A 27,618-nucleotide genomic window follows, 5' to 3' on the forward strand; every position below is an offset into this window, starting at 1 on the left:
CAGAATATTCTAATTTTTTGAGATAGGATATTTGAGTTTTCTTAAACTGTAAGCCATGATCAGCAATATTAAAATAATAAAAGGCTTGCAATATTTCAGTTGATTTGTAATGAATCCAGAATGTATGACATTTTTGTTTTTGTATAGATCATACTATTGTGTACGTACTAATGTTTCAGACGCACTAAAAAATCTCACATACTGTTTTTGCTACTCATTAGGGGGGAAATATGGAATTTCGGACGCAGCTTTGTTCAAAGATTGTTTTATTGTTCGTATAAATATTTCTATACAAAGTCACGTCATTCGTCGCGTGAAAAGAATAGAAAATTTGATGTATAAAATTTTACACAAATAACAGAAAAAAACAGCTCCTCATAGAGCGTGAAGGGGATTACAAATAAAACCCTGAAAAAGTGAGTCATAAAAGCAAATGAAAATCAGTTCTATTCATGTCATTTATCTCTCACATAATGATTAGATGGTGTTTTTATCAATATAATGTTAGTTCCTAGAGACTGAAGGGGTCCAATGTCCTAGTTAAGTATTGCTTTTCATCTTGAATAAGAGTAAATCCAGCATTTCTCCGTGGCATGGACTGGTGCAGGGGAGCTGACGGAGGTCCGCTGTCTCTCTCAGCTCCAGAGTCAGTTCTGCTTGCTGCTCAAGTCCTCGGAGTCGCTGATGTCGCTGAGGGAACACAGGCTGCTCTTCAGGGTACTTCCTGTTCCCGCCTCCGTCACACCTGCCAGAAACAACGGTTATAGAGGATATTAATTGACGTCACTTCCCCACTGGACCAGCCCCCTTACTCGCACTGAGCGGCAAAACATCAGCAAAAATGGCTGCAACTAGTGGAGAAGACGGGATAACAGCTGATTATCGGCTTAAATTAAAGGCAGTTGGACTTGACAGTGACACGTACAGTTACCCCAAGAACCAGTGGTCCATGGACATTAATATTTGGCCACGAATCCAGTTTCCTGATATTTATATGTACTTAATTTCTACCCCGGAGAAATACACAAAGCAAAGCTTGAAGGCGTACAAAAGTCTTGACGCTTGGTCCGACTTCAAGGCAGGATTTGTTGTAGAAATTAAAAGAGATGAGGACACTGAACTTTATGATTTGACTGTTTAACGTTAGCTACCCAAAAATCCAACATTACCTGATACAAAATGGGAACCAGAAATCCACGTTTTGGTGCCTGGAATCCAGTTGTTTCTGTGAATTGCAGCGATCCATTTGTCTCTCTTAAGCTTATTTTTCGGCAGTCTGTAAAACGGTAACTCTGATTTCTTGCTAAATCTATGAGTACAATCGATCGCACAACAGCTCTTTCCCATTTTAGATGTTTTCCAGTTGCTCAAACTGAGAGTTTACACTGCCACTCAGTCTTTCTGCCACTCAGTGGGTGTAATCTGCTGTGAAGTCGCATCTGTGACGTCATGCACATTCCCTCTATTCTGCAAACTCGCCCTGCTGAGATGAGAGCGGGCGTGGCTTGCATGGGCGGGGCACTGACCTGAGCGGGGCCCCTTCCCCGTGGAGGTTCCCCAGACGCTGGTGCTGGCCGAGTCCAGGCTCCTCCTCAGGGCCCCGGGCTGGTGGAGGGATGCTGGTTTGGAAACCTCCTGCTTCTCCTCTAGGGAGGAAATCATCCAGTCACTGCTCTCCTCCAGATCATCTGTGTACTGGCACCAGAAACACACATGTTTTTTTTTGTTGTTTTTTTTTTAAACAAAACTTTATTGAAAAGATACAAACTCTCAAAGAGGATAATGGACAAATATCAATTTAAATGCAATATGAAAAGAAAGGAAAATCTAAATAAAAAATGGGGATTCTTGTAAGGAATACAAAAAAAAACAAAAAAACAAGGCGCTCTAAGAATTAAAAGGTGCATATGAATAACAAAATAAATTAAGCATTTAAATTCACATAATAGAGCATAGAAAAGGAGAAGAATTATTAAATTAGAATAACAAATAACGAGCAATGTCTAGACTTATTTTACTTGCATTTTTGTTTTCTACTCTTTTGAGACATGTGAAAAAAATCTTAATATCGTTAATAAAACCCTGGAAGGAGGGTTTACAATTTCTCCATTTGGCACAATTAATATGGTATTTACCCAGTAACAAAATTATATTAATAATATCAGAAACAGAAAATTCCAAATCATCCATGAAGAAAATAATATGGCTTAATTCAAAAGGTGGAACATTATTAATTTTAAGAGATATCCAATTGTGTATGTCTGTCCAGAAACAATGAGACGAAGGACATTCATAAAACAAAGGATCCAGTGTTTCTTCATCCTTTTTGCAGAAGGAACATTGATGTACCTCAAATTTAAATCTTTTTTTAGGAAATTCTGCCACAGGATAGACCTTATTCATAATTTTAAAATGTACTTCTTTAACTTTAGGCAAAATAGGCCTAGAAACACACACGTCATCCACAGATCTTCCAGTTTCCGTTGCTCCTTTATTGTGATTTTTCTTTACGTTTCTTTTCTTTCTTTTCTTTTGTATTACTGATAAACTGGGTTATCTTTTGGAAGGTACAGGATCGGCAGAAATAAGCTTCGGCTTCAGCCTGCTCCTTTTTCAGTTACACAGTTTGTGTTATTGTTTATTGTGTGAAACTGATTAGTGTACATATGTATGATAACGTTTTGTCAGTTACACACAAGTTAAGTTGCATATAATGTAATGTAACCGAAATAAACTATTCATTCATTGCGGTGCAGCAGAACAGATCCATCATCTTACTGAGAGCTCCTGAACCTCGTCCCTCCTCCCTGGTAAGATGCTGACGCCCCCTGCTGGCTTCTTCACAGATCTCTCTGCAAACTGCTTCTCCATTTTTCTAGCCATGTTGCTGATTGTGTTCTCTAAAACAAAGAGATCAGAACCGTAAACAACTAGAATGTATGGAAGAGTATCAGGGCCATGCAGGAGAAAAAATATTTGAGAGGGGAAGATTTTTTTTTATTCTGCACTTCGAGAAAAAAGTTGAAATGTCGAGAAAAAAGTTGAAATACAATTTCAAGAATAAATTCGAAATTTCGCTTTTTTTCTCAACATTTCAACTTTATTCAAGAAATTTTGACTTTTTTCTCGAAATTGTACTTCAACATTATTCTCGACATTTAAATTTTTTTCTCAACATTTCGACTTTTTTCTTGACATTTCGACTTTTTTCTCGAAGTGCATAATGAAAAAAAAATCTTCCTCCTCTAAAATATTATTTTTATTTTTTTCCAGTCTGGCCCTAATACTCTTCTGTACTTTGCTGCCTGCATGGAGGTGAAAGAAAGATGTTATTTTCAAAAAGATATCAGCAGGAGACTGCAATGACAGTTTACATGAAAGGGTGAGTCTTTCAGGAGTAAAAACAGAGTTTCTCAAAACTGTCAACAGATGTGGGAAAAAGAAAATCTCTGAAAAAGACGTGTAAGTCGAAATTTCGAGAATAAAGTTGAAATACAAATGCAACTGACAGCTATGCAGCAGCAGCCGTAACTAACTAACTAACTTACATCCTTCGAGTGTAACGTTAAGGTACGTTTTATGAAGACATTTCGACTTTTTTCTCGACATTTCGACTTATTTCTCGAAGTGCATAATGAAAAAAAAATCTTCCTCCTCTAAAATATTATTTTATTTTTCACCTTTCTCGTGGTTCCTCTTGTCCACGTTGCCGTTCTGGTCTTTGTATCCCTGGAGCTGTTTTGGGTCGATCTCCTGCAGCTCGCTCACGTCTGACCAGTCATCCTCCTCCTCGCTCTCCATCTTGGTGACGGCTGTCCGGGTGACGCCTCCCACCGAGGCCCGGGTCACCGCGGCCTGCCTGGCCAGGACCGGGGCGGTTCTGCTCGCCCTCGTCGGCATCGGGGTGGGCTGCTTGGCTCTGGGCTTCGGGGACTTGCCTCTCTGATGTTTTGGGGGCTCCTCCTCCTCGTCCACGTCCGAGTCTTCCTCTTCAGATTCCTCCTCTGAACTGAAGGGTGGGGTCCTTTAAAAAAGACAAATGTCAAAGCCTTTTTAACCTTTTAACTTTTCACAGACCACTGGAAAGTTCTGACTTGGAAAAAGGAAAACAAACAGGACTGGTTCCTCATGCTGTGTAGTGTTGCTCATCAAATGTTTTTGTTTACTTCCTAACATGAAGAAACCGTAAAAAGAGAGATTTGTGTCTTCAGCCAGTCAGCAGAGTGTGAAAGTAGGAAACTACAGAAAGTAGAAAGTGGTAAACAGTCATCAGTTGTGATGTTTCCCGTCACAGTTGATGTGAACCTCTCTGGCCACTTGGTGGCATCGTTTGTTCACTTTGATGGAGGAACTTTGAATGAAATGAAATTCCCTGTAACCAGGTGAACGTGGCCCAGACAACCGTTCAGCTTTAGCAGCTTTACATGAAATACATAAACACTAAATCAACAGCTGCAAGAAAAGCTGCATTAACAGCTGCATCAACAGCTGCAAGAACAGCTGTATCAACAGCTGCATCAACAGCTGCAAGAACAGCTGCATCAACAGCTGCATCAACAGCTGCAAGAACAGCTGCATCAACAGCTGCATCAACACCTGCAAGAACAGCTTCTTCAACAGCTGCAAGAACAGCTGCTTCAACAGCTGCATTAACAGCTGCTTCAACAGCTGCAAGAACAGCTGCTTCAACAGCTGCATTAACAGCTGCTTCAACAGCTGCATTAACAGCTGCATCAACAGCTGCATCAACATCTGCAAGAACAGATGCATCAAAACCTGCAAGAACAGCTGCTTCAACAGCTGCAAGAACAGCTGCGTTAACAGCTGCATCAACAGCTGCGAGAACAGCTGCAAGAACAGCTGCATCAACAGCTGCATCAACTCCTGCGAGAACAGCTGCATTAACTCCTGCGAGAACAGCTGCATTAACAGCTGGTGATGACTTTAAACACATAATACAAACGTTTACTCCAACATTACAAACATTACCCTGACATGTTTGTCTGCAAAGACATCTATGACCTTTTCCCACTTCAAAATGTTCAAATGCTGCACTTACCGCAGCTCCCTGGGATGAGATAATACAGATAACATTCAGTCAAAATGACACAATGTTATATTGAGAATAACCCTGATCCAAGTATGGAAATGTACATTTAGATCAGTGACACAGTTATGAATTTACTTTAATCCACCACCAGGATGGATTTGAAAGTGGAACATTCAGCTTCAGTTTAAGAGAGTTCAATAAAATACAGAATTAACCAATTTAAACAAAGTAGCTGTATTCTTATGAGTAACTGGTGTCTTTCTAGGAAGCGGCATTGACCTTGATGAAGTCATGTCAGGTGATAGTTTTTATGGGTTAAATATCTGGTTATTCAACTCTCAAGTCTTGGGTTTTTGGATCATATCAGCTGTGAATTACACAGAACGGTGAGCGTTTATTTCCAACGGGGAAGACAAGATCAGAACCTCTCCGTACCTGCTTGTGACCCTGAACGCAGTCTTGGTGTTGGGCGTGGATGTCTTGGGCTGGACGGTGGTTCTGGCCCGTGGTGCCGGCTGGGGGGTCTTAGGTTGCCTGACTGCGGGTCCGGATATCGTCACCTGGCTGGCTCTGGAGGGCAGGCTGCTGGACCGCGGCCGGATCTGCAACGCTACGCACGGAAACGGATAACACAAACACTGTCAGCAGATCAGTCACTCACACCAGGCTGCGATAGATCAGACCAGGGCTGGGGATCGATTCAAATGTCAAGAATCGATTCGATTCCGATTCTTAAGATTCAAAAACGATTATCACGCTTTGATTCGATCCGATTCGATTCCGATATTGATTTGGGTTAGTGTTATTAAAACTGTTTTTTGAGCTGTTGCATGAATTATATGACTCTGTAGTTATGCAACATATTACTACTAGTATTATATTGAGATTCAACAGCAAGTATTGGCAGCTAATGATGCTGTAAGGACCAATCACCTCCCAGAATGCTGATAGAACTGCTTTCAGAAACATCATGTGGCAGAATTATCAAACAGATCCAGGGAAGCAATCAGATTAGCATAAAATTAGCATTTTATGCAAATGTAACCCCAAGACAGTATATAAAGCAAAGAAATATAGACAATTTATGCAATTATAACTGAAAACGTTAATGTTTTCATACCTTTAAACAAATTTAAAGGCAAAAACAGGGCACTAGTTAATCTCATGTCCAACAAAACATTCCTTTTTTGGGCATAAACAAAAAAATACCAAAAGTTGTAGTGTAATGATGAAAAAAAAAAAAAAAAAAAAAAAAAAAAAGACATACGAATCGATTTTTAGGAATTAATATGAGAATCGATTTAGAATCGGAAAATTGATTTTTTTCAACACAGGCCTAGATCAGACCAGCGGTGATGGAACCACAAACTGCTGCTTCCAACAGAAATTCACAACCGAAATATAACTCTCATCTCCTACAGCACATTGTTTTATTCACTATGAGTGTTTGGGCAGATTTAAAGGTTTACAAGGTGATCTCATGCTCTAGGGGGCTTTTTGATGACTCACTGTGAACAGGCTGCCTGTGTCTGGCCTGTGACTCTGCAGCAGGACCGTTGCTTCTCCTCTGACCCCCCAGCTTCTGCTCCACGAGCTGGAATATCTCCTCCCTGCTACGCCAGTACTCAGGCATGGACTTTGCAATGCTTTGCCGCTTGGACTGCAGCTTGGCCAGGACAGAAGTGAGCTCCTTGTTCTTCAGACCTCTCTGGTCCTGAAGCGATACAAGAAGCAGTCCACACACACAGACGGAGATGAGGATAAGAAGAAACAAGATCCCCCTGAGCCCCTCGTTAAGAGTAGGGATGCCGCGATACCATTTTTTTCACATCGAGTGCGAGTATTTTAATTTGTGTACTTGCCGATACGATACTTCTACCATAGAAATAACTAGGCTAAAAATGCAATGAAAAATGCAATGAATTGGAAGACGTTTTATCTTCAACAGATAAATTCAATAAAAATAAATAAAACGAGTAGAATAACTATTTTAAACAAAAAATAATGTTTCTGTGTGAATAAAAAGTCTCCACACTGGCACTGTCTTCACATTTAAGAAAATATCAAACATATAACATATCAATGAAACATCACATCGCGGCTCGAGTGCGTCGAGAAGACGGTGAAATCCTTCGTCTTCTCCAGCTGACAGTGGCTGCTCATCCAGCGATATATAATGGGTTAGAGCCTCCGTTATTTTATCGTCTCTTGTCTGTCGCTTTTGCAGAACCTGAGCTAAAGTTGGCTGTTGTGGTCTTGCAGTAGCAAACTCCGTGTACTCAGCTTTATGATGCGTCTTGAGATGTTTTATCAAGTTGCTGGTATTAAACAACATATTCTCCTTTCCTCATCATGACACCTTACTAAGTCTGAGCTTGCGTTCACGTCCGTTCTCCTGCACCACCAACTGCAACGTCGCTCGCGCAGTACGCGAGGAGAGCGCGTCGTACCGGCGGTAACCGATAGGGGGCAGTAAGCAGAGCAACAGTTGGAAAAGTGATTAAATATTTCGTAGTAGTGGTAGTAGCAGTAGCAGATTAGAACAACGAACAAGTTAACATGACAATATTGGATGAAGAGGAGATTATAACATTTCTTTGGTTGCATTCTCGGCAAAGGAAACGGCGCCAGCGACCTCTGCGTCGTCACTTGTGGCCAGCTGGTATCTGAGTGGGACCAGCGCCACTCGGGGCAGAGCCAGAACTGCAGGTCGCGTACTCTCTTCTCATCACTACTCTGACTGCGGCTCAACATCTCCCCCTAGAGCAGGGGTCGGCAGCCCAAAATGTTGAAAGAGCCATATTGAACCAAAAACACAAAAAACAAATACCGGTATGTCTGGAGCCGCAAAAATTGTAGAAAGTCTACAGTCTTGTATAAGCCTTAGAATGAAGACAATACATGCTGCATGTTTCTATATTAGTTAGAACTGGGTCCTCGGCTGTAAATGTAGCATGTTAATGTCTTTCCACATGACTCTTTTTGTTACGCAAATCTATGGAAGAGTATTAGGGCCAGGCAGGAGAAAAATCAAAATAATATTTTAGAGGAGGAAGATTTTTTTTTCATTATGCACTTCGAGAAAAAGGTTGAAATGTTGAGAAAAAAGTCAAAATGTCGAGAAAAAAGTCGAAATGTCGAGAGAAAAAGTCACCCCGCAGCGAGCCCCGCTGTTTCTCGAAATGTCAAGAAAAAAGTCGAAATGTCGAGAAAGAAGTCGAAATGTTGAGAAAAAAGTCAAAAGGACAAAGGAAGAAAAAAAGAGAAAAAAAAGTAGAAAAAGGAAAAAAAGAAGAAAAAAAAGAAGAAAAAAGAGAGAAAAGGGAAAAAAATAGAAAAAAAGAGAGAGAAAAAGGAAAAAAAGAAAAAAAGAGAAAAAAAAAGGTCAAACATTTTCGAAAAAGCTCCAGGAGCCACTAGGGCGACGCTAAACAGAGTCACTAATCAGTAACTACAACAAAAATTAAGTGGTATCGATGCGTGGTATCGGAGAATTTTTGCGAGTACGAGTATATGAGAGCAGTATCGGCTGATACCAGTATCGGTATCGGGACATCCCTAGTTAAGAGTGTGTAACATACAGGCTTGACTCCCAGGCTCTCCAGCTTCCTGGTCACGCTCTGCTCCAGCTCTGGACGCATCTCCTTCTTGATGCTGGCGTTTCTTTTCAGAGCCCCGGCGGCCGCTCTCTGCTTCCTCTCTGGTGTCGGCTCTTGCTTCTTCTCTACTGTCCTCCTCTCGGAGATGCTGCTGGATTCTGAAAAACAAATCTCAGTCAAAAGCAAAACAAAAGACAGGCAGCAGATGCTGAATGGAGAAGATGACCAGCATGCATCTACGACAGCGAGCCATGCCACGGGTTCAGATGGTAGGAGAGTTTGAGGAGGGGAACTGTACAGCTTTTCTGCTACAAACAACAACATGATGGATGGAACATGATGATCAGCAAAGCTAACAACAATAAAAGTAGCTTTCTTGTATAATGTTCATTTTTGCTGGAATAAGATGACGTCAGCCTCAACAGTCAAGGAAAGAACTGATGCATCCATGCAGCAGCATGCAGCCGACCGGCTTCGTCCATTTCAGCGTTTTTACCTTTATCCTCTTCAGACAACTCCTGTATAGGATCCAGCTTAAGAACAGAGACCGGCTCTTCTAATTCCACCGCACACCAGGTCAACAGTCATTGGAAGTCAGATAAAATCACGGAATATTATTAGCGCCTTTAATCAAGAAGGTGTTTCTCAGAATTCAGAGCAGCTTTCCTAGTTTTCAAGCACAGATTTTGAACTGTTCTACCTCAAAGTAGAGATGCACCGATCAGGATTTTGAGGGCTGATCACCGATCACTGATCTCCAAAATCAGTATCTGCCGATCCCGATATCGCCGATCACCGATCACAGCGTGAAATCCATAAATTCGTCAATAGTGTTGTCTCATGTAAATGACACTGACATCGTATTATTAGGTATAAAAATTAGGAGACCAGAAAGTATCATGAATTGTCTGTTTTATTTCAGGCTGAGGCAATGTGCAATATTTCACCCTCTAGAGACTCTTAGAGATGATTTAGACTCGGCTTACAAAGACTAAGTGTAGCTTACTAGCTTTAGCTTTCCTGTGGTAATAAATGTGTGTACAACACAACGTGCAACACGGACAACAGCAGACATGTCACTCTCTTGGAGTCGATACAAGTTGTAAACTATAAACCTTAGTTTTCCTGTGGAAAGAGGAATTCAATCTTAAAATAAAAATGAATTATGAATTATTACGTTTTGTGAAAACTTTAGCGATAGCATCCGCCGCGTGTGAGGAAACTATTGTGAGTGAAGCAAAACTCTTCACACTAGAACTCCAAATGTCACTCGTGAAGCGTCTGACACGACTGTCGTCCAGCATGAGGGTTAATGAAGGTTAGGGGTTGGATGTGACTGTATATAATCTGGTAAAACTCCAGCGGACATTCATCAGTGAAATAATTACGACGCAGCAGCGCGTACCGGGATCCAAGCTGTTAACAACGTGTTTAAACCCGATCTCTTCTACAACAGAAAGCGGCTGATGAGCAAAGCATATGAATCCATTAGAGTGTGATGTAGTTCTTTATTTTTCTTGCTGTCGTTTATAGGTCTCTGTTATGTTCAGCGGAGTTAGCGGCATTGCTCCTTTTCTTTCTCTGCATTAGCAGCAGCCAACTTTGGCAACTCAATATTCTCCTTCGTGTGGGAAACTTTCAAATGTCTTATCAGCTTCGTTGTGTTGAAATTCTTTTATAACATTCCTCCTCTGGGTATTTCCTTTGGACACACCTTGCAAACTGCAAATTTGTTGTTCTTTTCGGACATTGTAAAACTCCGTACCGGCGAGGCCATTTTCAGTGTTGATGTTTTGTAGAGACGGCCACGGGACACCTGGGTCTGAAATGTGGGAACGCGGTTTGTTGTTGTAAACGTCATTTGATCGGCTGCTTTCAACTATTATTTTCCGATCTCCGATCAAAACCGATAGGGCCATTATTGGGCCGATATCGATCAGTTGCCGATTGATCGGTGCATCTCTACCTCAAAGATCCCAAGTTTCACATGAACAAGTCTACAGTTCATCAAGAAGTGCTCCAGCTGGAGCGCAGGACATGTGCACGAGCAGAAGTGAATGTGAGAGCAGAAAGTCCAGCAGTGTCTGTTTTTATGCACGTTTTGTTGGAGAACAGTGCAATATCGGAGTGTGAAAACTCTTTGTAACACACAGAAAAGTACTAAGCAAAGCAGGAATTCAAAGGGGACAAGAAGATGGTGAAAAGTAGTTTTGAACGAGTGTGTTGCCAGAAACGAGATTAGGGAAATCCTTCTTGCACATGCGCAGCATTGATAAGTGGAGAAATGGGAGTTGTAATGACAGCTTACCAGATCCACATTTCTTTTGCTTGGGCTCCGGCGTTGGTGCCAGGCTGAAGACTGAAAAATACAGAAAAATTAATTCACCCTACTGCAAATACAAATACCTCTTTAAAGCGTACGTACTACTCTTAAAAGCATGTGCATATCAGTCTTGTTGAAGAAATCAAACGAAGCACTAACTCTATACAGTTTAAAAACACATACAAGAAAATAATTCTTGACAAGTATAAAAATAAGGACCTCCTAAAGAACTCAATTTACCTTCTGTATGTATTTCTTTTATTATTCTGTTCCTTATGTGATACATCTGCATTCATGGCTGGTCATGGATCATCAAAGTGACTGGGAAATTACATTTTTGATTTTAGGATATTGTAGGAGGCCAGTTTAATTATGCCTTGATCTTTATTTATTAATTGTTTGTGTTGTATTTATTTATTTTTTGTTATTATTTTTTCCTTTCTTTCTTTTCTTATTTTCTTTTTTAATTTTTATATTTTCTATGGTATATGATATGATATTGTGAGGAAGGGAAAAGACTAAATAAGTGTTCTGCTTCCTCCTGTTCCCTCTTGAACACATTATTTGCTGTTGTGCTTTATTTCTGGATGAGACTGTTAAATTGTTTTTTTTTTAATATATTTTGACACTTTTAATTTGATAGTGATTTGTCGTTGTTCGAGATAAAGCCAACAATAAACAAAAATAAACAATGAAGCCAAACATATTGGATTTCTATATCAGTTCATTAGAGCTGATAAAAACTGTAGACACAACATGAAAAAATGCTGGAATCTGGACTCAGCAGACACACGCTGACAAACGCACATGCGCTAGGGTTAAGACAGTAACATGTGGACTCGTACCTGGTGCTTCCACTACTCTGGTGGGTGGATTTGAGGAAAAGGTCTTTATCTGTGAAACAATAGAAAAATCACATGATCATGCTTCATGAACAATGGTTTTAAAAAGGGTCGTCTGGACAATTCTGGACTAATATTTATGATAATCTGTGTGAGATTGCAGAGATACAAATGCCATTTGGCCCTAGATTATTTATTTTGGGTGATCATTGAGTCCTGACAGGACAGGATAAACATATTAAAAGTTATGTCCAAACTAGTATCTTGATTGGCAGACAAATACTTGTGAGGGGATGGAAGACGGAGGGAGTGTCCTCTCTTTAAGAGTGGGCTGTGGAGATGGCACGAGTTGCAGCATTCGAAAAAAAGTCATGTAAACGTCTGGGAAGACTGGATCTATATGAAGCAAAGCGGGACAAAAACTTTTTAAAGGGCTCCTGAAGGGGATTATATAGTGGAGCGATGCAAGTTTTAAGTTGTTGTGGATAAATACATAACGGTGCCCCTTCTTATTTTAATTTTTTAATTTTTATTTATTCATTTTCTGTTAACCCTTGTGCTGTCTTTGGGTCAAAATAACCCAATTCTTCTATCCTTCTTTCCTCCTGCCATGCTCTCTCCTTCCTTCTTCCCTTCCTCCCTCCTTTTTCTTCCTACCTCCCTTCCGTCATTCGTTCCTTTATTACCTTCTTTGCTTTTCCTTCCTTCTTTCCTTATTTTATCCATTCCTTCCTTCTTCCCTTTCTTTCTCCCTTCCTTCCATCTTTTCTCCCTTCTTTCCTCCCTTCCATCTTTTCTCTCTTCTTTCCTCAATTCCATCTTTTCTCCCTTCCTTACTCCCTTTCCTACTTCCTTCCCTCTTTTCTCCTTTCTTCCTTACTTCCTTCTTTCCTTCCTTCCATCTTTTCTCGCTTCCTCCGTTCCATCTTTTCTCCCTTCCATACTCCCTTTCCTACTTCCTTCCTTCTTTTCTCCTTTCCTTCCTTTCATCTTTTCTCCCTTCCTTACTCCCTTTCCTACTTCCTTCCTTCTTTTCTCCTTTCCTTCCTTTCATCTTTTCTCCCTTCCTTACTCCCTTTCCTACTTCCTTCCTTCTTTTCTCTTTCCTTCCTTCTTTCCTTCCTTTCATCTTTTCTCCCTTCCTTCTTTTCTCCTTTCTTCCTTACTTCCTTCTTTCCTTCCTTTCATCTTTTCTCCCTTCCTCCGTTCCATCTTTTCTCCCTTCCTCTGTTCCATCTTTTCTCCCTTCCTCCTTTCATCTTTTCTCCCTTCCTTACTCCCTTTCCTACTTCCTTCCTTCTTTTCTCCTTTCTTCCTTACTTCCTTCTTTCCTTCCTTTCATTTTTTCTCCCTTCCTTACTCCCTTTCCTACTTCATTCCTTCTTTTCTCCTTTCTTCCTTCTTTCTTTCCTTTCATTTTCTTCCCTTCCTTACTCCCTTTCCTACTTCCTTCCTTCTTTTCTCCTTTCTTCCTTACTTCCTTCTTTCCTTCATTCCTTCTTTTCTCCCTTCACCCTCCCTTGACCCAAAGACAGCACAAGGGTTAACCAATTATCTCTTTGCTGTAGCGCTTACTTTACTCATTTGTTGTATTGACTTTGATAGGAGTTATTTTCTGTGTCTATCTTTGTTATAGTTATGTTGTCAAGTCTACATTGATACAAATAGTGCACCTGTAATAGCTGTACATGAAGGTGCACAGTGGTAGATGTTGGTAACCAGAAAGGGATCAGCAAGGATGGTGGTGGCTAGGGAGGGGTTTGTTTGTTGGGGGGGATTACTGTTGTTATTGTATTGTTGGAATAATGAAAATAAAAAATGTTAATCACAAAAAAAAAGGGTCATCTAGTGAAACAGCTCTTTTTTACAAACCTAGACAACCAGCTTCCTTCTGTAAGTGCTTTATCTAAAATGTGGAGCTGTTCCAGGAACAGCATTATGAGTTTCCTGTGGGCTGCAGCTCCTGCCTCATGTACAGTATCACCACGTGTCAACAAACGCCCGTGCAGCAAATACAGGATGTCCTGAACAAGAGGGAACGCTGGTCCTCACTTCCTCTCCCGACATAATCACAGTGTGGTGATTACGGCGCGGGTGTGGGGTGCTAACCTGCTCTTTCTGAGCTCTGATGGTCTGCTCCTTGTCCTGCAGCCTCCTGCCCATCTCCTGCTGCAGCCTCTGGCTGGTTTCCTGGTGCTCCGACACGGACAGCTGCATTCTGCTCAGCTCGTTCAGCAGCTGCAGAGCAACAGCATCAGAATGAATGTTCCAACTGACCCAATTCACTAACAAATTGCTGGATATTGCACTAACAGGGGACCAGGGCTGGGGATTAGGCCTGTGTTGAAAAGATCGATTTTCCGATTCTAAATCGATTCTCATATTAATTCCTAAAAATCGATTCGTTTGTCTAAAGATCGATTAAAAAAAAATGTTTTTTCATCATTACATTACAACTTTTGGTATTTTTTTGTTTATGCCCTAAAAAGGAATGTTTTGTTGGACACAAGAATAACTGGTGCCATGTTTTTAAGATTCAGAATCGATTTGATTCAGCTCCCAGAATGCTGATATAACTGCTTTCAGAAACATCGTGTGGCAGAATTACCAAACAGATCCAGGGCAGCAAACAGAGACGTATGAAATCGCTTTTATTTTTTCCCACATTCCGTTTTTATTTTTTCAATTTTCGTTTTTTTTTTCCATTTTTTAATTTTTGAGACTTTGGTTTTTAGCATTTCATGCAAATGTAACCCAAAGACAGTATATAAAGTAATGAAATATAGACAATTTATGCAATTATAACTGAAAACTTGAATGTTTTCACACCTTCAAACACATTTAAAGGCAAAAACATGGCACAAGTTATTGTGGTGTCCAACAAAACATTCCTTTTGGGGCATAAACAAAAAAATACCAAAAGTTGTAAAGTAATGATGGAAGAAAAAAAAAATCGATCTTTAGACAAACAAATCGATTTTTAGGAATTAATATGAGAATCAATTTAGAATTGGTAAATCGATTTTTTCAACACAGGCCTAGAGGGGACATATGAAAAAAAAAAACCACTAATTGTGCATCTTGTCTAAGTTAAATGACATATTACCTGATTCTTCTCAGACTCATGTTGACCCTTAATTTCTTGTAGTCTGGATTCCCACTTTTTATCCTTAAAAATAAGGTTTTCACCATGTTAGATGATCTTCAGAATAAATCAAAGTCTATGACGATATCTCCTGTCTATGCTGACCTGTTTCTTCATTTGGTGCTCCAGCTTCTGGATGGCCTGCAGCTGCATCTCTTTGTAGATGTCCACGTCTCTCTCCAGCTGGGAGCTCACTGGGCTCACCGTTTTCTCCTGCTTGCTCGTCTGATTCTGATTCACTTCCTGGGAATAAAAACACGCAAAGTAGCAAAAACACGTGTGGAAATCGGGTGTCAAATGAATGCGTTACAGAAGAAGAGCATCCTTCTCGTACATTGAGAGCCTGAATATTTCGGTTGTAGAGAAACTCCATCTCCCTGCGTATGCCGTCCCTGCTGTCCTCTATCTTTCTGTCCATGCGCGCCATCTCTTCCGCCTTGAAGCGCTCCAGTTCTCTCAGCAGGTCTTTGTGCATGGACTGCTGCTCTTTTTCCTGGAATCACACACATCAGTGGCTGTGAGGCAGCAGGTACACACACTTTTACTCTGTTTTCCTCAGGTGCTACACAACACACTTTCTTTTTTTTTTTTTTTTACTTTATTTTTAAAGATTTGTATATTTTGGACATTGCAACAAAAATGTAACAGTGACATAAAATCAAAAGCAAAAGAAAGAAAAGAAAGTGCACAGATAGGAACAACAGGTCGGGTCAGTGAGACACTGTTATCAACAGCAAAGGGAAATCCACATGGCAGCATTGGAAGTTCACCTCCATCAAAAGTCCCAAACAAAAATCCTAGGCCATCAATTACATATACATATATACCGACACAGAGGGATGTGAACAACCTGTACAACTGTGTATCTTCATAAACATCTACCTCCACATTCTCACAAAGATATACACTCACCTCCATCAAAATAAGATGACCACTTCCACCAGCAAGTAATACATTTACCCATATTGAGGTTCAAGGAGGTTATTTTTTCCATAATATATATTTCGTTTACAATTCCTGTCCATTCCTCTTTAGTCGGGGGCTCTTTAGTTAGACACCTCCTGGTTATAGCTTTTTTACTGGCTGCTAACATTATTTTAATCAGGTATTTGTCACTCGGGTCAAGTGTGGAAGGGATATTCCCAAGATATATTATATTGAAATCTTGTGTGATCTGTAAACCCAATATTGAGTTGATTATATTTATTATATCCCCCCAGTAGGGCTGGATCTTTGGGCAGTCCCAGAAGATGTGGAAATGATCTGCCTGGGGGTTTCCACATTCCCTCCAGCAGTGTCCACTTCCTGGCTGATCTTTCTGTGAATGTTTCATTTTCGGAGTGATGAAAAACGTAAATGCCCTCCATAGACCTGAACTTGAAGTGCTGAATTGGGTTTTACAAATGTTTGACCAATCCTCATCTGATATTTTTATTTTAGCTTCCTTCTCCCATTTATGTTTAATATAAAGTGTGGAGTTTCCATTTTGAGACTGTAAACATGCGTAAAGTCTAGCAATCATTTTTCTGATGGACTTGGATTTATAGGAGTTGATCAAAATATTTATACGGTCTATGTTGCGCTCCTCTGTTGTTTTATATTACTGTTATAATGGGCTCTAACCTGAAGGAACCTGTAGAAGTCATGTTTTTCTAGATTATATCTATCTTTAAGTTTTTGGAAACTGTCTAATTCTCCTTTAACAGAAATGAAGCAGTATGTTGTCATTCCTTGAAGGGACCAGTGTTTGTATCTCCAATCCATCTGAGCAGGTTTAAATACACAACACACTTTCACAGGTGGTGTTATTTATTTACTAATGTGCGCCTTCTCAACCCTCAATGCGTTACCTAGATGCCTACAGAAGCCTTTTTAGCTCAAACATGTAGAGTACACCCTGCAGTTGGGTCAACTCGAGGTTGCAGGGGTTTCACAGCACAAATGGACTGCAGATATGAGTCCAACTCTGATGTGCACCAGTGTGGTTGCTGTGTTCACACAAGTGCTCATAGTTCTTTCAGGACAACTTTAATAGTTACTGGATTCTGAATGAAAACAATGTCCAAACATTAACCAGTTTAAAAACAAATATAAAAACATGATTTTCACAAGGTACGAATTGGAAGGGGTTTAGCGTATATGTATGTATGTATGGGTGTATGTGTATGTATATGTATGTGTCTAGTATGTAGATATATATAGATATAGAGCAGATGGGGTTAATATAGAGATAGTATGGTGTAAATAAGTATATTTATATAAATATTTATATTGGCATGTGTGTACAAATATATAGAAATACTCAACTGAGTATAATGTAATGTAATAATGAGTATGAGTACCGGTATAATGTAATGCACATGTAAATTAAGATATTAAGTGTTAAAGGATGAAATTCTTTGTTTTTTTGTTTTTTTTTTGTCTTTTTACATGTACAAAATAAATCAAATCAAATCAAAAATCAAAAAATCTAAATAGCACAAGTGTTTAAAAGCCGAAGACAAGGATGCAAAGTCCTACCTGAGCTATTTTGTCTTGCAAGGCCTGCTGCTGCTGAACGACTTGACCCTTCAGACTGCTGATCTCCAGTTTTAGAGAATCAATCTGCGATTTCTTCTCACTGTCTGACTGGAGATCTGAAAGGACATAAAAAGCACATGTTGGTTAAAGATTAGACAATAGCCGAACATTGCAACCTGCATGAGCGGTAAAACAGCCCATCGAGGAACAACAACAGAAGCATCCGGGGTTTTCTGCATGATTGACTTACGGGTCTGATGTTCATCGGGGTGCCGACGCTGCATGTGGTTGTGAAGAAAGGAGGAGTTGAGAAAGGATTTGTCACAATATAAACACTAAAAAAAAAACAAAGAAAAGAGAAACAACAGTGTTGTTGACAGTCATTCATTTGTTTTCACAGTATGAAACTTTCCATTGGCATCATTGTAAAAGAAACAGGACATTTTTAGTGTTATGTAATCTGCTACACCATTTGATTTTAAGTATTTCTAAAATTCTCTACCTTAACTTTCCGAGGAATTATCTGGCCCTTTGCAACTGTTGCTCTGACAGCCTGGTCAGAGGTGTGACAACATCTTCAGCGTGTTATGTGTTATTTACAGACACTGATTTGGTCCTGTGACCAGCAGCTCAGAGGCACTGGTTCGACCTCTGCCCGTCTCAAGTAGGCCAGCGAGGGGCAACACAGGCGCCTTGAACCAACTGTGTAAAAATGCTTTAAACGTAATGACACTGAAAATGGATTTGACTGCAAGTATTCAGCTAAAGATGATTACAAATGGAGAACAAATCCAAAAGTGCACGGAGATTCGTGCTTTTCTTTAAAGGAGCTTGAGGCTCCTTTTAAGAAATGAGACTCTCTAGCGCCACCCTTCACCACGACGGCCGTCGGGGGTACTGCAGCCAACAGTGAAGCCGGCACGGGAGAACGGGGAGAACGCGCATGCAGCGTCATGTGACGTCACATCCGCAGGACAGCGCGGGAAATTCGGGACCAAATTGCAGCACATTTTGCAGCACACAGCCTGTTCAAGGCAAAGGAGAGATACACTAGAGCAGGGGTCACCAATCCTGGTCCTCGAGGGCCGGTGTCCTGCATGTTTTAGATGTTTCCCTGCTTTAACACACCTGATTCTAATTAATCATCGTCATCAGCTTGTCATCCAGGGCTGCACAATTCTGTTAATGACACAGTCACTTGTATCATGGTGCAATGAAGCAGGGAAACATCTAAAACCTGCAGGGACACCGGCCCTCGAGGACCAGGATTGGTGACCCCTGCACTAGAGGGCTCATTCTTTTTGGTTTGGAACGCTTCATCTGACATTATTACTAGAAAACTTAAAATGTATACGGATTTCTTTCATAAATCTTGCCACAATCCGGCCTCAAGCTCCTTTAAATAAGAGAATGAACTTGCTTTACTTGACTGCATTTTTGTCAATGTGCATGTTTTCATTAAAGGTGAGATATTATGAAAAAGAAATATGTCATTTGTCATCAATTACATGTTTGAAGTCACTGTCGACTCAAAAAAATTGCACATAACACAACCACTTTGTTTGGGATGGTCTGAGTCTGAAAATGTTCTGATTAATTGTGCCTGGTGCTGTGACATCACAGATCCAGATCAGAATAGCATCACCCAGCCTTCTTATCTTCATTTCTATTCAATTACTTATGACTGTATTAGCTGTATCTCAGAAGTGCTTAGCACAAAGGTTTGATGTCAGTTTTTAGACAAGAGGGCTGGAGTGGATACGACCGTGACTCCGCCCCCTAAACCACCTGCTGTGAACAAAGCAATAAAAACATGGTTTTAAATGTACTTTGATTGTGCTCCTACGTACTGTATGAATTTTTTTAAAAGGTCAAAAGTCACCAAATGACAAATGTCCAAAAAAAGTTTTTTTGCTCAAATCCATCAATCAGCTTTAGTCCTAAATATACCTACTAAATACTGGACCATCCTAATTATTTTAAGCCTCTAAATGCCAAGTTGATTACATGATTTAAAAAAAACCAAACAACACAAAATGAGAAACTGAGTTTTTTTCCCATATAATACATCCTGGGGGGCTGGAGATTCTTTTTTAAGGTCAGTCTAAAATATACTAGCAGTGATTGTGATGCATTGTTCTTTATTTTTTATATTGGTTTTGCCATTAAGAAATTATGTTGTTCATGGACCTATGATGGAAAAATAGTGCAAAAGAAATTTAAAATGTCACTATTTTTCTTCAAAATGACAACACTACAGAATTCTGAATTATATTGTGTAAAGGTTGAAAGATAAAAATATTTTGTTTTAATGGGACTTTTTGTCCTTTAATGACCAAAAAAGGTACTAACTTTTAAATAAACTTTTTTTTACTTTTGAAAATGCAAAAAATAAAAATGCATCTTAATCAACTTTGTTACTTATATTTATAATAGTTATCTTTAGAGAAAAAAACAACCCCCCCGAAACGAATTACATAAAAAATAACTCATTTTATGCGTCTTCTTTCTTTGATAAAAACAGTGAAATCATCTCATCGTGTCAAATTTGCATTCCAAGTGTTAGAATATCTTGTATTGAATATCTTTTATCTTGTATTTTATCCTATTTTATTGATTGATGGTATGACTGTTAACTTTATTTTACATCTTTTAATTATTTGTATTAATTTTGTTATTCATTTTATATATTAATTATATATTGTATAATTAATTTTATATTAATTATTTTATAATTTTTATTAATTTTAGCTAACATTTTATGAAATGCGCTGTTTTGTCTTGTTATTTATTCTGTACAGCACTTTGATCAGCTGTGGTTGTTTTAAACACAAATTAAATTTGATTGGATTGGAGAATAATTAAATGAAGTCAATATTAGGTCGTTTGGATTAGGACTGAGGTTGACTAAACAATCTGAACAAAAAAATAAGCAAAATATGAATCTGCAATGTGTTCGTAGCAAGAGAGGATGAAAATGTCCATTAATGGTCTGAAGGGGGGGTAAAATGAAGTGACAAGGGCTAAATAATCCCCTCTGGAAATCCTCAGCTCTACAAAAACACCAAACAATGCAAAATGCTGAGGGCTGATTGCAGTGCAAAGTTGCTTTCGTCAATGAAATTATGACTAAATATCGTCGTCAACGAACCTTTATCACCTGAGGAAAACGAGACGAGACGCAACGAAAATGCGGGTCATGTGACGATAACGACAATTAAATATATAATGCAATATCGTAGATGAATAAAAACGAGACTAAAATATAGATTACAAAATAAAAACTCTGCTAAAATGTGTGTTTCCTCTGGTTTAGTCGCCACAAAATCACAGGAAAAAATAAATATGTTGTAAACTCAAATTAGAGTCTTCTGTATCTGGAATGAATGTATTCTTGAGTCTATAAGGTAACAATAATATAATAATCAGAGAACCTTGTTTGAATTGTAAAATGGGTTTGGCTAAATACAATCTTTGACTAAAACTAGACTAAAATGGACAATTCTGACTGAAATAAGACTAAAATGCTCAGACTTTTAGTCGACTGAAACTTGACACGACTAAAAGGAGAATGAACGTGACTAAAACTAATAAAAACTAAAATGATAGCTTGACCCAAAGACTAGACTCAAACTAAAACTGAAACAGGCTGACAGAAACAACACTATTGCATAGGGTTGGGGATCGAATGTCAAGAATCGATTCGATCCCGATCCTTAAGATTCAGAATCGATTATCAAGATTTGATTCGATCCAATTCGATTCTGATATCGATTTGGCTTAGTGTTATTAAAAGTGTTTTTTGAGCTGTTGCATGAATTATATGACTGTAGTTCTGCAACATATTAATACTAGTATTATATTGAGATTCAACAGCAAGTATTAGCAGCTAATGATGCTGTAAGGACCAATCACCTCCCAGAATGCTGATAGAACTGCTTTTAGAAACATTGTGGGTCAGAATTATCAAACAGATCCAAGGCAGCAAACAAAGGCCGAATGAAATCGGTTTTATTTTTACCCACATTCCGTTTTATTTTTTTCCATTTTCGGTCTATTTCGGTTTTTAATTTTTGAGAATTTGGTTTTGAGCATTTTATGCAAATGTAACCCCAAGACAGTATATAAAGTAAAGAAATATAGACAATTTATGCAATTATAACTGAAAACTTTAATGTTTTCATACCTTTAAACACATTTAAAGGCAAAAAGGTGGAACCAGTTATTCTCGTGTCCAACAAAACATTCCTTTTTTGGGCATAAACAAAAAAATACCAAAGGTTGTAATGTAATGATGAAAAAAAATCGATCTTTAGACATATGAATCGATTTTTAGGAATTAATATGAGAAACAATTTAGAATCGGAAAATCGATTTTTTCAACACAGGCCTAGTACTTTGTATTACAAAAGGAAGGGTAATTAACACAGAACCAACAGCATCCTAAAACAGTCGATTACACCAGGAACAGGAGCTTCTGCTGTGTTCTGACATGGGTTTCCAAACAGACAGATAGCGCGAGTGATGTTGATGCGCTCCCCGCGGCAGAGATGCTGCCCGCGTTCCACACACGTCTTACGCTACATTTAACTCTGCCACCCGTTCCGCCTGAGACTTCATTCAACATTAAAGCAGCTGCTACTGATATCTTGTCGTTGCATACGGTAGGAAAGATTCAACAGACTCCACTTGACAGGGAGAGAAGCGATGCTGCACTGGGTGCAAGTGCTGCAATCAAATTACTGCTTTGGAATAACTGTGGAAATTGAGAGCAAAATTAAATTAGTCCAGGAAGCGAGCGTTGTGTGGTCATGCCATTCTAAACGTGGACCACACTGACTAGGCCTGTGTTGAAAAAAATCGATTTTCTGATTCTAAATAGATTCTCATATTAATTCCTAAAAATCGATTCATATGTCTAAAGATCGATTTTTTTTTCATCTTTACATTAAAGCTTTTGGTATTTTTGTGTTTATGCCCATAAGAAGATGTTTTGTTGGACACAATGTTTTTGCCTTTAAATATGTTTAAAGGTATGAAAACATTAAAGTTTTCAGTAATAATTGCATAAATTGTCTATATTTCTTTACTTTATATACTGTCTTGGGGTTACATTTGCATAAAATGCTAAAAACCAAATTCTTAAAAATTAAAAACCCCAAAAAGACTGAAAATGGAAAGAATAAAAACGGAATCTGGGAAAGAATAAAACCCATTTCATACGTCTCTGTTTGCTGCCCTGGATCTGTTTGATAATTCTGACCCACGATGTTTCTGAGAGCAATTATATCAGCATTCTGGGAGGTGATTGGTCCTTAAAGCGTCATCAGCTGCCAATACTTGCTGTTGAATCTCAATATAATACCAGTATTAATATGTTGCAGAACTACAGTCATATAATTCATGCAACAAAATACAGTTTTAATAACACTAACCCAAATCAATATTGGAATCAAATCGAATCGGATCGAACAAAATCTTGATAATGGATTCTGAATCTTAAGAATCGGAATTAAATCTATTCTTCACATTTGAATCGATCCCCAGCCCTGGCACTGACACATGCAAAAGGCCCTTGAAGGACAAACACGTGGCTTCTCTATCAATAATTCAACCAGCTCTGATAGCTGAGCTTTTAACACACACCTAGCAACCACTTGCTGCCGTGACATGCTCTATCGGTTGCCTTGGCAACCTCTCGGCCAAGTCACCTGCAGCTGTGCACTTGAGGGTCACAGGGAGATTTCTGATGTACGCTACGAATAAAATGATGGAATATGAGCAGTTTTCCTCAGCGAGGCAAGATTCCTAGCAGATTTGAACGTGCTCACGTGTTCAAGAAGATGCTCAAGTGGCAAAAATCCACACAGGAGGGTGGGGGAGGTGGGAGTCAGCCGGTCACTCTGATTATCGTCTCTTTTTTGTAAGTAGATTTGCAAAACTAATTGCCACCAAAAGACACCATCTGCTCAGCAGCTATAAATCCTTTTCTTCAAATGTTATAATGAAGCCTGTTATTATAACACCACAACAACTTAGAGATGAAGAGCTTCTGCATGTCGACCTATGGAGTGAAATTGTGGAACAGCCTGAGCATGGAGCTAAAACAAAACCTATCACAATTTAAAAAAAGATACAAAGAAACAATCTATTCAAAATACAGATGCAAATAAACATATAGATATGTACATTTATTAATATATGTAGATATATAGACGTATATTATGGATATAGATACGTTATATGTAGGTATGTTAATGGATATATTGAGTTGTATTATACGTACAGTATTTGTGTATCCATATCTCTATATATATAATATATATTGAATTATAGTTATATGTAGATATGTCGATATATAGATTTATAGTAATTTTTATGTATATAATTGGAGGTAAATATATGAACCAATGTATATAGAGCATATGTAATCTTATATAGTTACTGTAAGCTTATTGAAACTCGTCTTATGTATGTATATGTAATATGTAAGAATGTATGTAAGATTCAGGAGTAGGACTCGATAAGTGGCTTCTTCATTCCTACTCCATTTCAAGCATATTGGTGGATCTGTGAGGTCTGCCCAAGAGCTGTACTTACATATATATATATATATATATATATATATATATATATATATATATATATATATATATATATATATATATATATATAAAGTAAAAAAAATATGTAAATTTTATTTTCAAATTTCGAACATGCATGATAAAAAAAGAGTACAAAAAAGTAAAAAAAAAAAAAAAAAATATATATATATATATATATAAATATATATATATATATATATATATATACACATATATATATATATATATATATGCATATATATACATATTTTTTTTTTACTTTTTTGTACTCTTTTTTTATCATGCATGTTTGAAATTTAAAAATAATTCTTAAAGGCTCTCTCTCCACCAAACCTCCCTGTGAAGGGAACAAAGCTGTGTCTCTGAATAGATCTGGGTAACAATGACAGAGCGGGGCGAAGCAGGGGAACGGCGTGGTGGGGGGTGGAGCTGGTTGCTTTAAATGCAAATCTGTACCCCTCAATAGTACCTTCTGGCTGCTGATGATCCGCGGCGCGAGCAGGGACTGCTGGGTGCGAATCACCTTCTTCCGCTGCCTCAGCTCTCCCGTCAGCGCCTTCACCTTCTCCTCCTGCTTCTTCCCCTGATCCAGCAGCTGCTCCCGCTCCCTGCCGGCCGCCTGCAGCCTCTCCTCCGCCGCGCGCAGGTTGAGGCTGAGGAACTCCTGGCAGTGCAGGAGCCACTCCACGGTGAGCTGGGCCAGCTGCAGCAGCTTGACCAGAGCCGGGTCCACGGGGCTCTGGCAGCGCTGGCACCGCTCCCCGTCCAGGCTGCAGAACGTCACCGTGCTGATGTGCTCCTGCAGGGCGTCCACGTCCAGCTGGCTCACCACCAGCTCCACGTCCACGGCGTTGATCCGCCGCCAGTCCACGCTCTCCCTGCGCGGGCGGAACTTGAAGGGGGGGAGGACGGCGGAGGAGGCTCCGCTGGATGGAGTCATCATCCCTGGTGCGGAGGCAGAGTGATGACTGAGCGGGGAGTTCAGGAGGGAGGGGATCCCTGCTGAGGAGCGGGCCCCCTGGGTGTCACCGGTGTAGGGGTAGTACACTCCGTCGTGAAATGGCTGAAACAAAAAGCAAAGACAGGCTTTGGTGCCTCATCTGGAAAAAAACGGACAGGGATCCACTGACATTAGCATCAATGCCCTGCATGCAGCAGCTGTGCACTTGAGGATCGCAGGGAGATTTCTGATGTATTGCTACGAACAAAATGTCATTTCATTTCATTTCATTTATTTGTTATAGAGGGACAATGTGCATTAATGAAAATTTTAAAAATGTAAATGCACCCAATTGTAGCCAAAAGGCTAATTTCCATTGGCAGTCCCCCTGCCAGAAGGAACACAAGGCGTAGTAGTAAAAGCAACAAATTACAGTAAAAACAAATACATGTCATAGATACAATATTTAGAAAGCAACAGCACACATAACTCCTCCCCTCACACACACTCACACACACACACACACACTCTATCCGATCCACTAGCAGTGACACGCTCTCATTACCCCTCAGCAACACAGGAATGTATATACAGGACTGTCTCAGAAAATTAGAATATTGTGATAAAGTCCTTTATTTTCTGTAATGCAAAAATGTCATACATTCTGGATTCATTACAAATCAACTGAAATATTGCAAGCCTTTTATTATTTTAATATTGCTGATCATGGCTTACAGCTTAAGAAAACTCAAATATGCTATCTAAAAAAATTAGAATATTCTGTGAATCTTAATCTTAAACAGTAAGCCATAATCAGCAATATTAAAATAATAAAAGGCTTGCAATATTTCAGTTGATTTGTAATGAATCCAGAATGTATGACATTTTAGTTTTTTTTTAATTGCATTATAGAAAATAAAGAACTTCATCACAATATTCTAAATTTCTGAGACAGTCCTGTACATGACAAACAAAACAATAACAGACACAACTCCCTCAATCACAAACAATTAAAAAATAAAAAAAAATAAAAATGTCATACATTCTGGATTCATTACAAATCAACTGAAATATTGCAAGCCTTTTATTATTTTAATATTGCTGATTATGGTTTACAGTTTAAGATTAAGATTCCCAGAATATTCTAATTGTTTGAGATAGGATATTTTAGTTTTCTTTAGCGGTAAGCCATGATCAGCAATATTAAAATAATAAAAGGCTGTCAAATTAAATCAAATTTGGCTGTTGATCAGCCATTTCTTTAGTAAAAAAGTGATTGACCAAATACAGTTTTCCTGAATGGGATCTCACAATCACCTCTAGCAGCCCCTCTGGATGAATAAAATGATGGAATATGAGCAGTTTTTCCTCAGCGAGGCAAGATTCCTAGCAGATTCGAACGTGCTCATGTGTTCAAGCAGATGCTCAAGTGGTAAAAAAATCCGCACAGCAGCCATAAGTAAAGGCAGCAGCAGCAGAACAGCAGCAGATTCCAGCCCTAGGACCCGGTTCTGGTCCGGTACAGCCCGGGTTTCTTACCATTTCCCTCCTGCAGCTCGGCGACGGCGAGGCAGGGCGTCCTGGTGATCCGCGTTACCATGGAAACGCCGCCCGCGTCCCTGCGGACACACATGTTATCAAAACACTGCAGGCAATCAGTAAATGCGTGTCCCCGCGGAGCTGCCTTGACATCCACTGCTTTTAGAGGACTAAATATAATAATAAGACGTGTTTTTTTTAAAAGCAGCGTGATTTGACTGAGGACGAACGTGTAAGTTGAGAGAAAATGGTCGCTAAAGCCTGAATTATGGTTCCGCGTTAAATCGACGCAGAGTCTACGGCGTAGAGTACGCGGCGACGCACACCGTACGTGTGCGTCGCCGCGTACCCTACGCCGTAGGCTCTGCGTCGATTTAACGCGGAACCATAATTCAGCCTTAATCTGTCGGCATCGCGTTGCTGAGGCAGGTTTTTCTCAAAAACCTAAACAATACCTTACAAGTTTAAACTTGTCTTAGCTCCATTTAGACATGAACGCCACTTCTATGTACAGTCTTAAAAAAAGCCCAAACTTTTCCAAAAAAGTCTACCGACGACGTTAAAAGCACGTCTTTCTGCCGAGCTAACGGACACTTAAAGCAACGTCTCACCCCTTAAGAAACTTTAAAAAATATATATATATAAATAAATATATATATATATTCTCAACAGTTATCACTCTCATCCTTTTTGCGTTTGGTTACCATATTTGTATGACCTATAATTTGAGTCTTATAGCCAAGTCTCCAACCTTTTGTAAAGTTAGTCATCGACGACACCCCAGGCGGCTCGAGGTGACGTCGCTGGGCTCCACATTCCTGCTCAGTCCGGACGAACCGCGGGAAAGCTGCCGCTGCGAGGTCAGCCGCTTCCGGTTGGCGCCTTCAAAGTAAAACAAGCGCCACAATGCAATGCAGCGGCGTTTGGTTTGTAAGTGATACGTATATGTTGTATAATGTTAAGTAGAAATATATTAATATTATAATATTTGTATATAATCATATTATATAATGTCATCTTGTTTGGGCCAGGATATACGGGAAAGAGTGGAGCGA

At 39.3% G+C, this 27,618-nt stretch overlaps 1 protein-coding gene across 1 annotated transcript; it reads right to left on the minus strand.

The window, feature by feature from the left end:
• Positions 1–276: 276 nt before the first annotated feature.
• On the minus strand, positions 277–27,395 carry dzip1 (DAZ interacting zinc finger protein 1). The gene is made up of 19 exons (XM_061715906.1): positions 27,315–27,395; positions 26,564–26,643; positions 24,554–25,147; positions 17,730–17,814; positions 17,480–17,595; positions 15,294–15,452; positions 15,065–15,202; positions 14,921–14,983; positions 13,924–14,052; positions 11,818–11,866; positions 10,958–11,008; positions 9,146–9,205; positions 8,632–8,807; positions 6,560–6,764; positions 5,486–5,660; positions 3,681–4,024; positions 2,779–2,900; positions 1,527–1,695; positions 277–745 (listed from the first exon to the last, which is right to left on the minus strand). Exons 2-19 carry the CDS (start codon positions 26,564–26,566, stop codon positions 648–650), a joined length of 2,736 nt encoding a protein of 911 aa, XP_061571890.1. The 5' UTR covers positions 26,567–26,643; positions 27,315–27,395; the 3' UTR covers positions 277–647.
• Between the last annotated feature and the right edge of the window lie 223 nt (positions 27,396–27,618).

The sequence above is a fragment of the Cololabis saira genome, chromosome 24 (assembly GCF_033807715.1).
Source record: "Cololabis saira isolate AMF1-May2022 chromosome 24, fColSai1.1, whole genome shotgun sequence".
NCBI lineage: Eukaryota > Metazoa > Chordata > Actinopteri > Beloniformes > Belonidae > Cololabis > Cololabis saira.

Coding starts and splice junctions, on each gene's coding strand:
- dzip1 (XM_061715906.1), bottom strand. Junction 11,867..13,923: donor TCAGAGCTCAGAAAGAGCAG/GTTAGCACCCCA, acceptor ATTGTTTCACAG/ATAAAGACCTTTTCCTCAAA. Junction 5,661..6,559: donor ACACAGGCAGCCTGTTCACA/GTGAGTCATCAA, acceptor TTCCGTGCGTAG/CGTTGCAGATCCGGCCGCGG.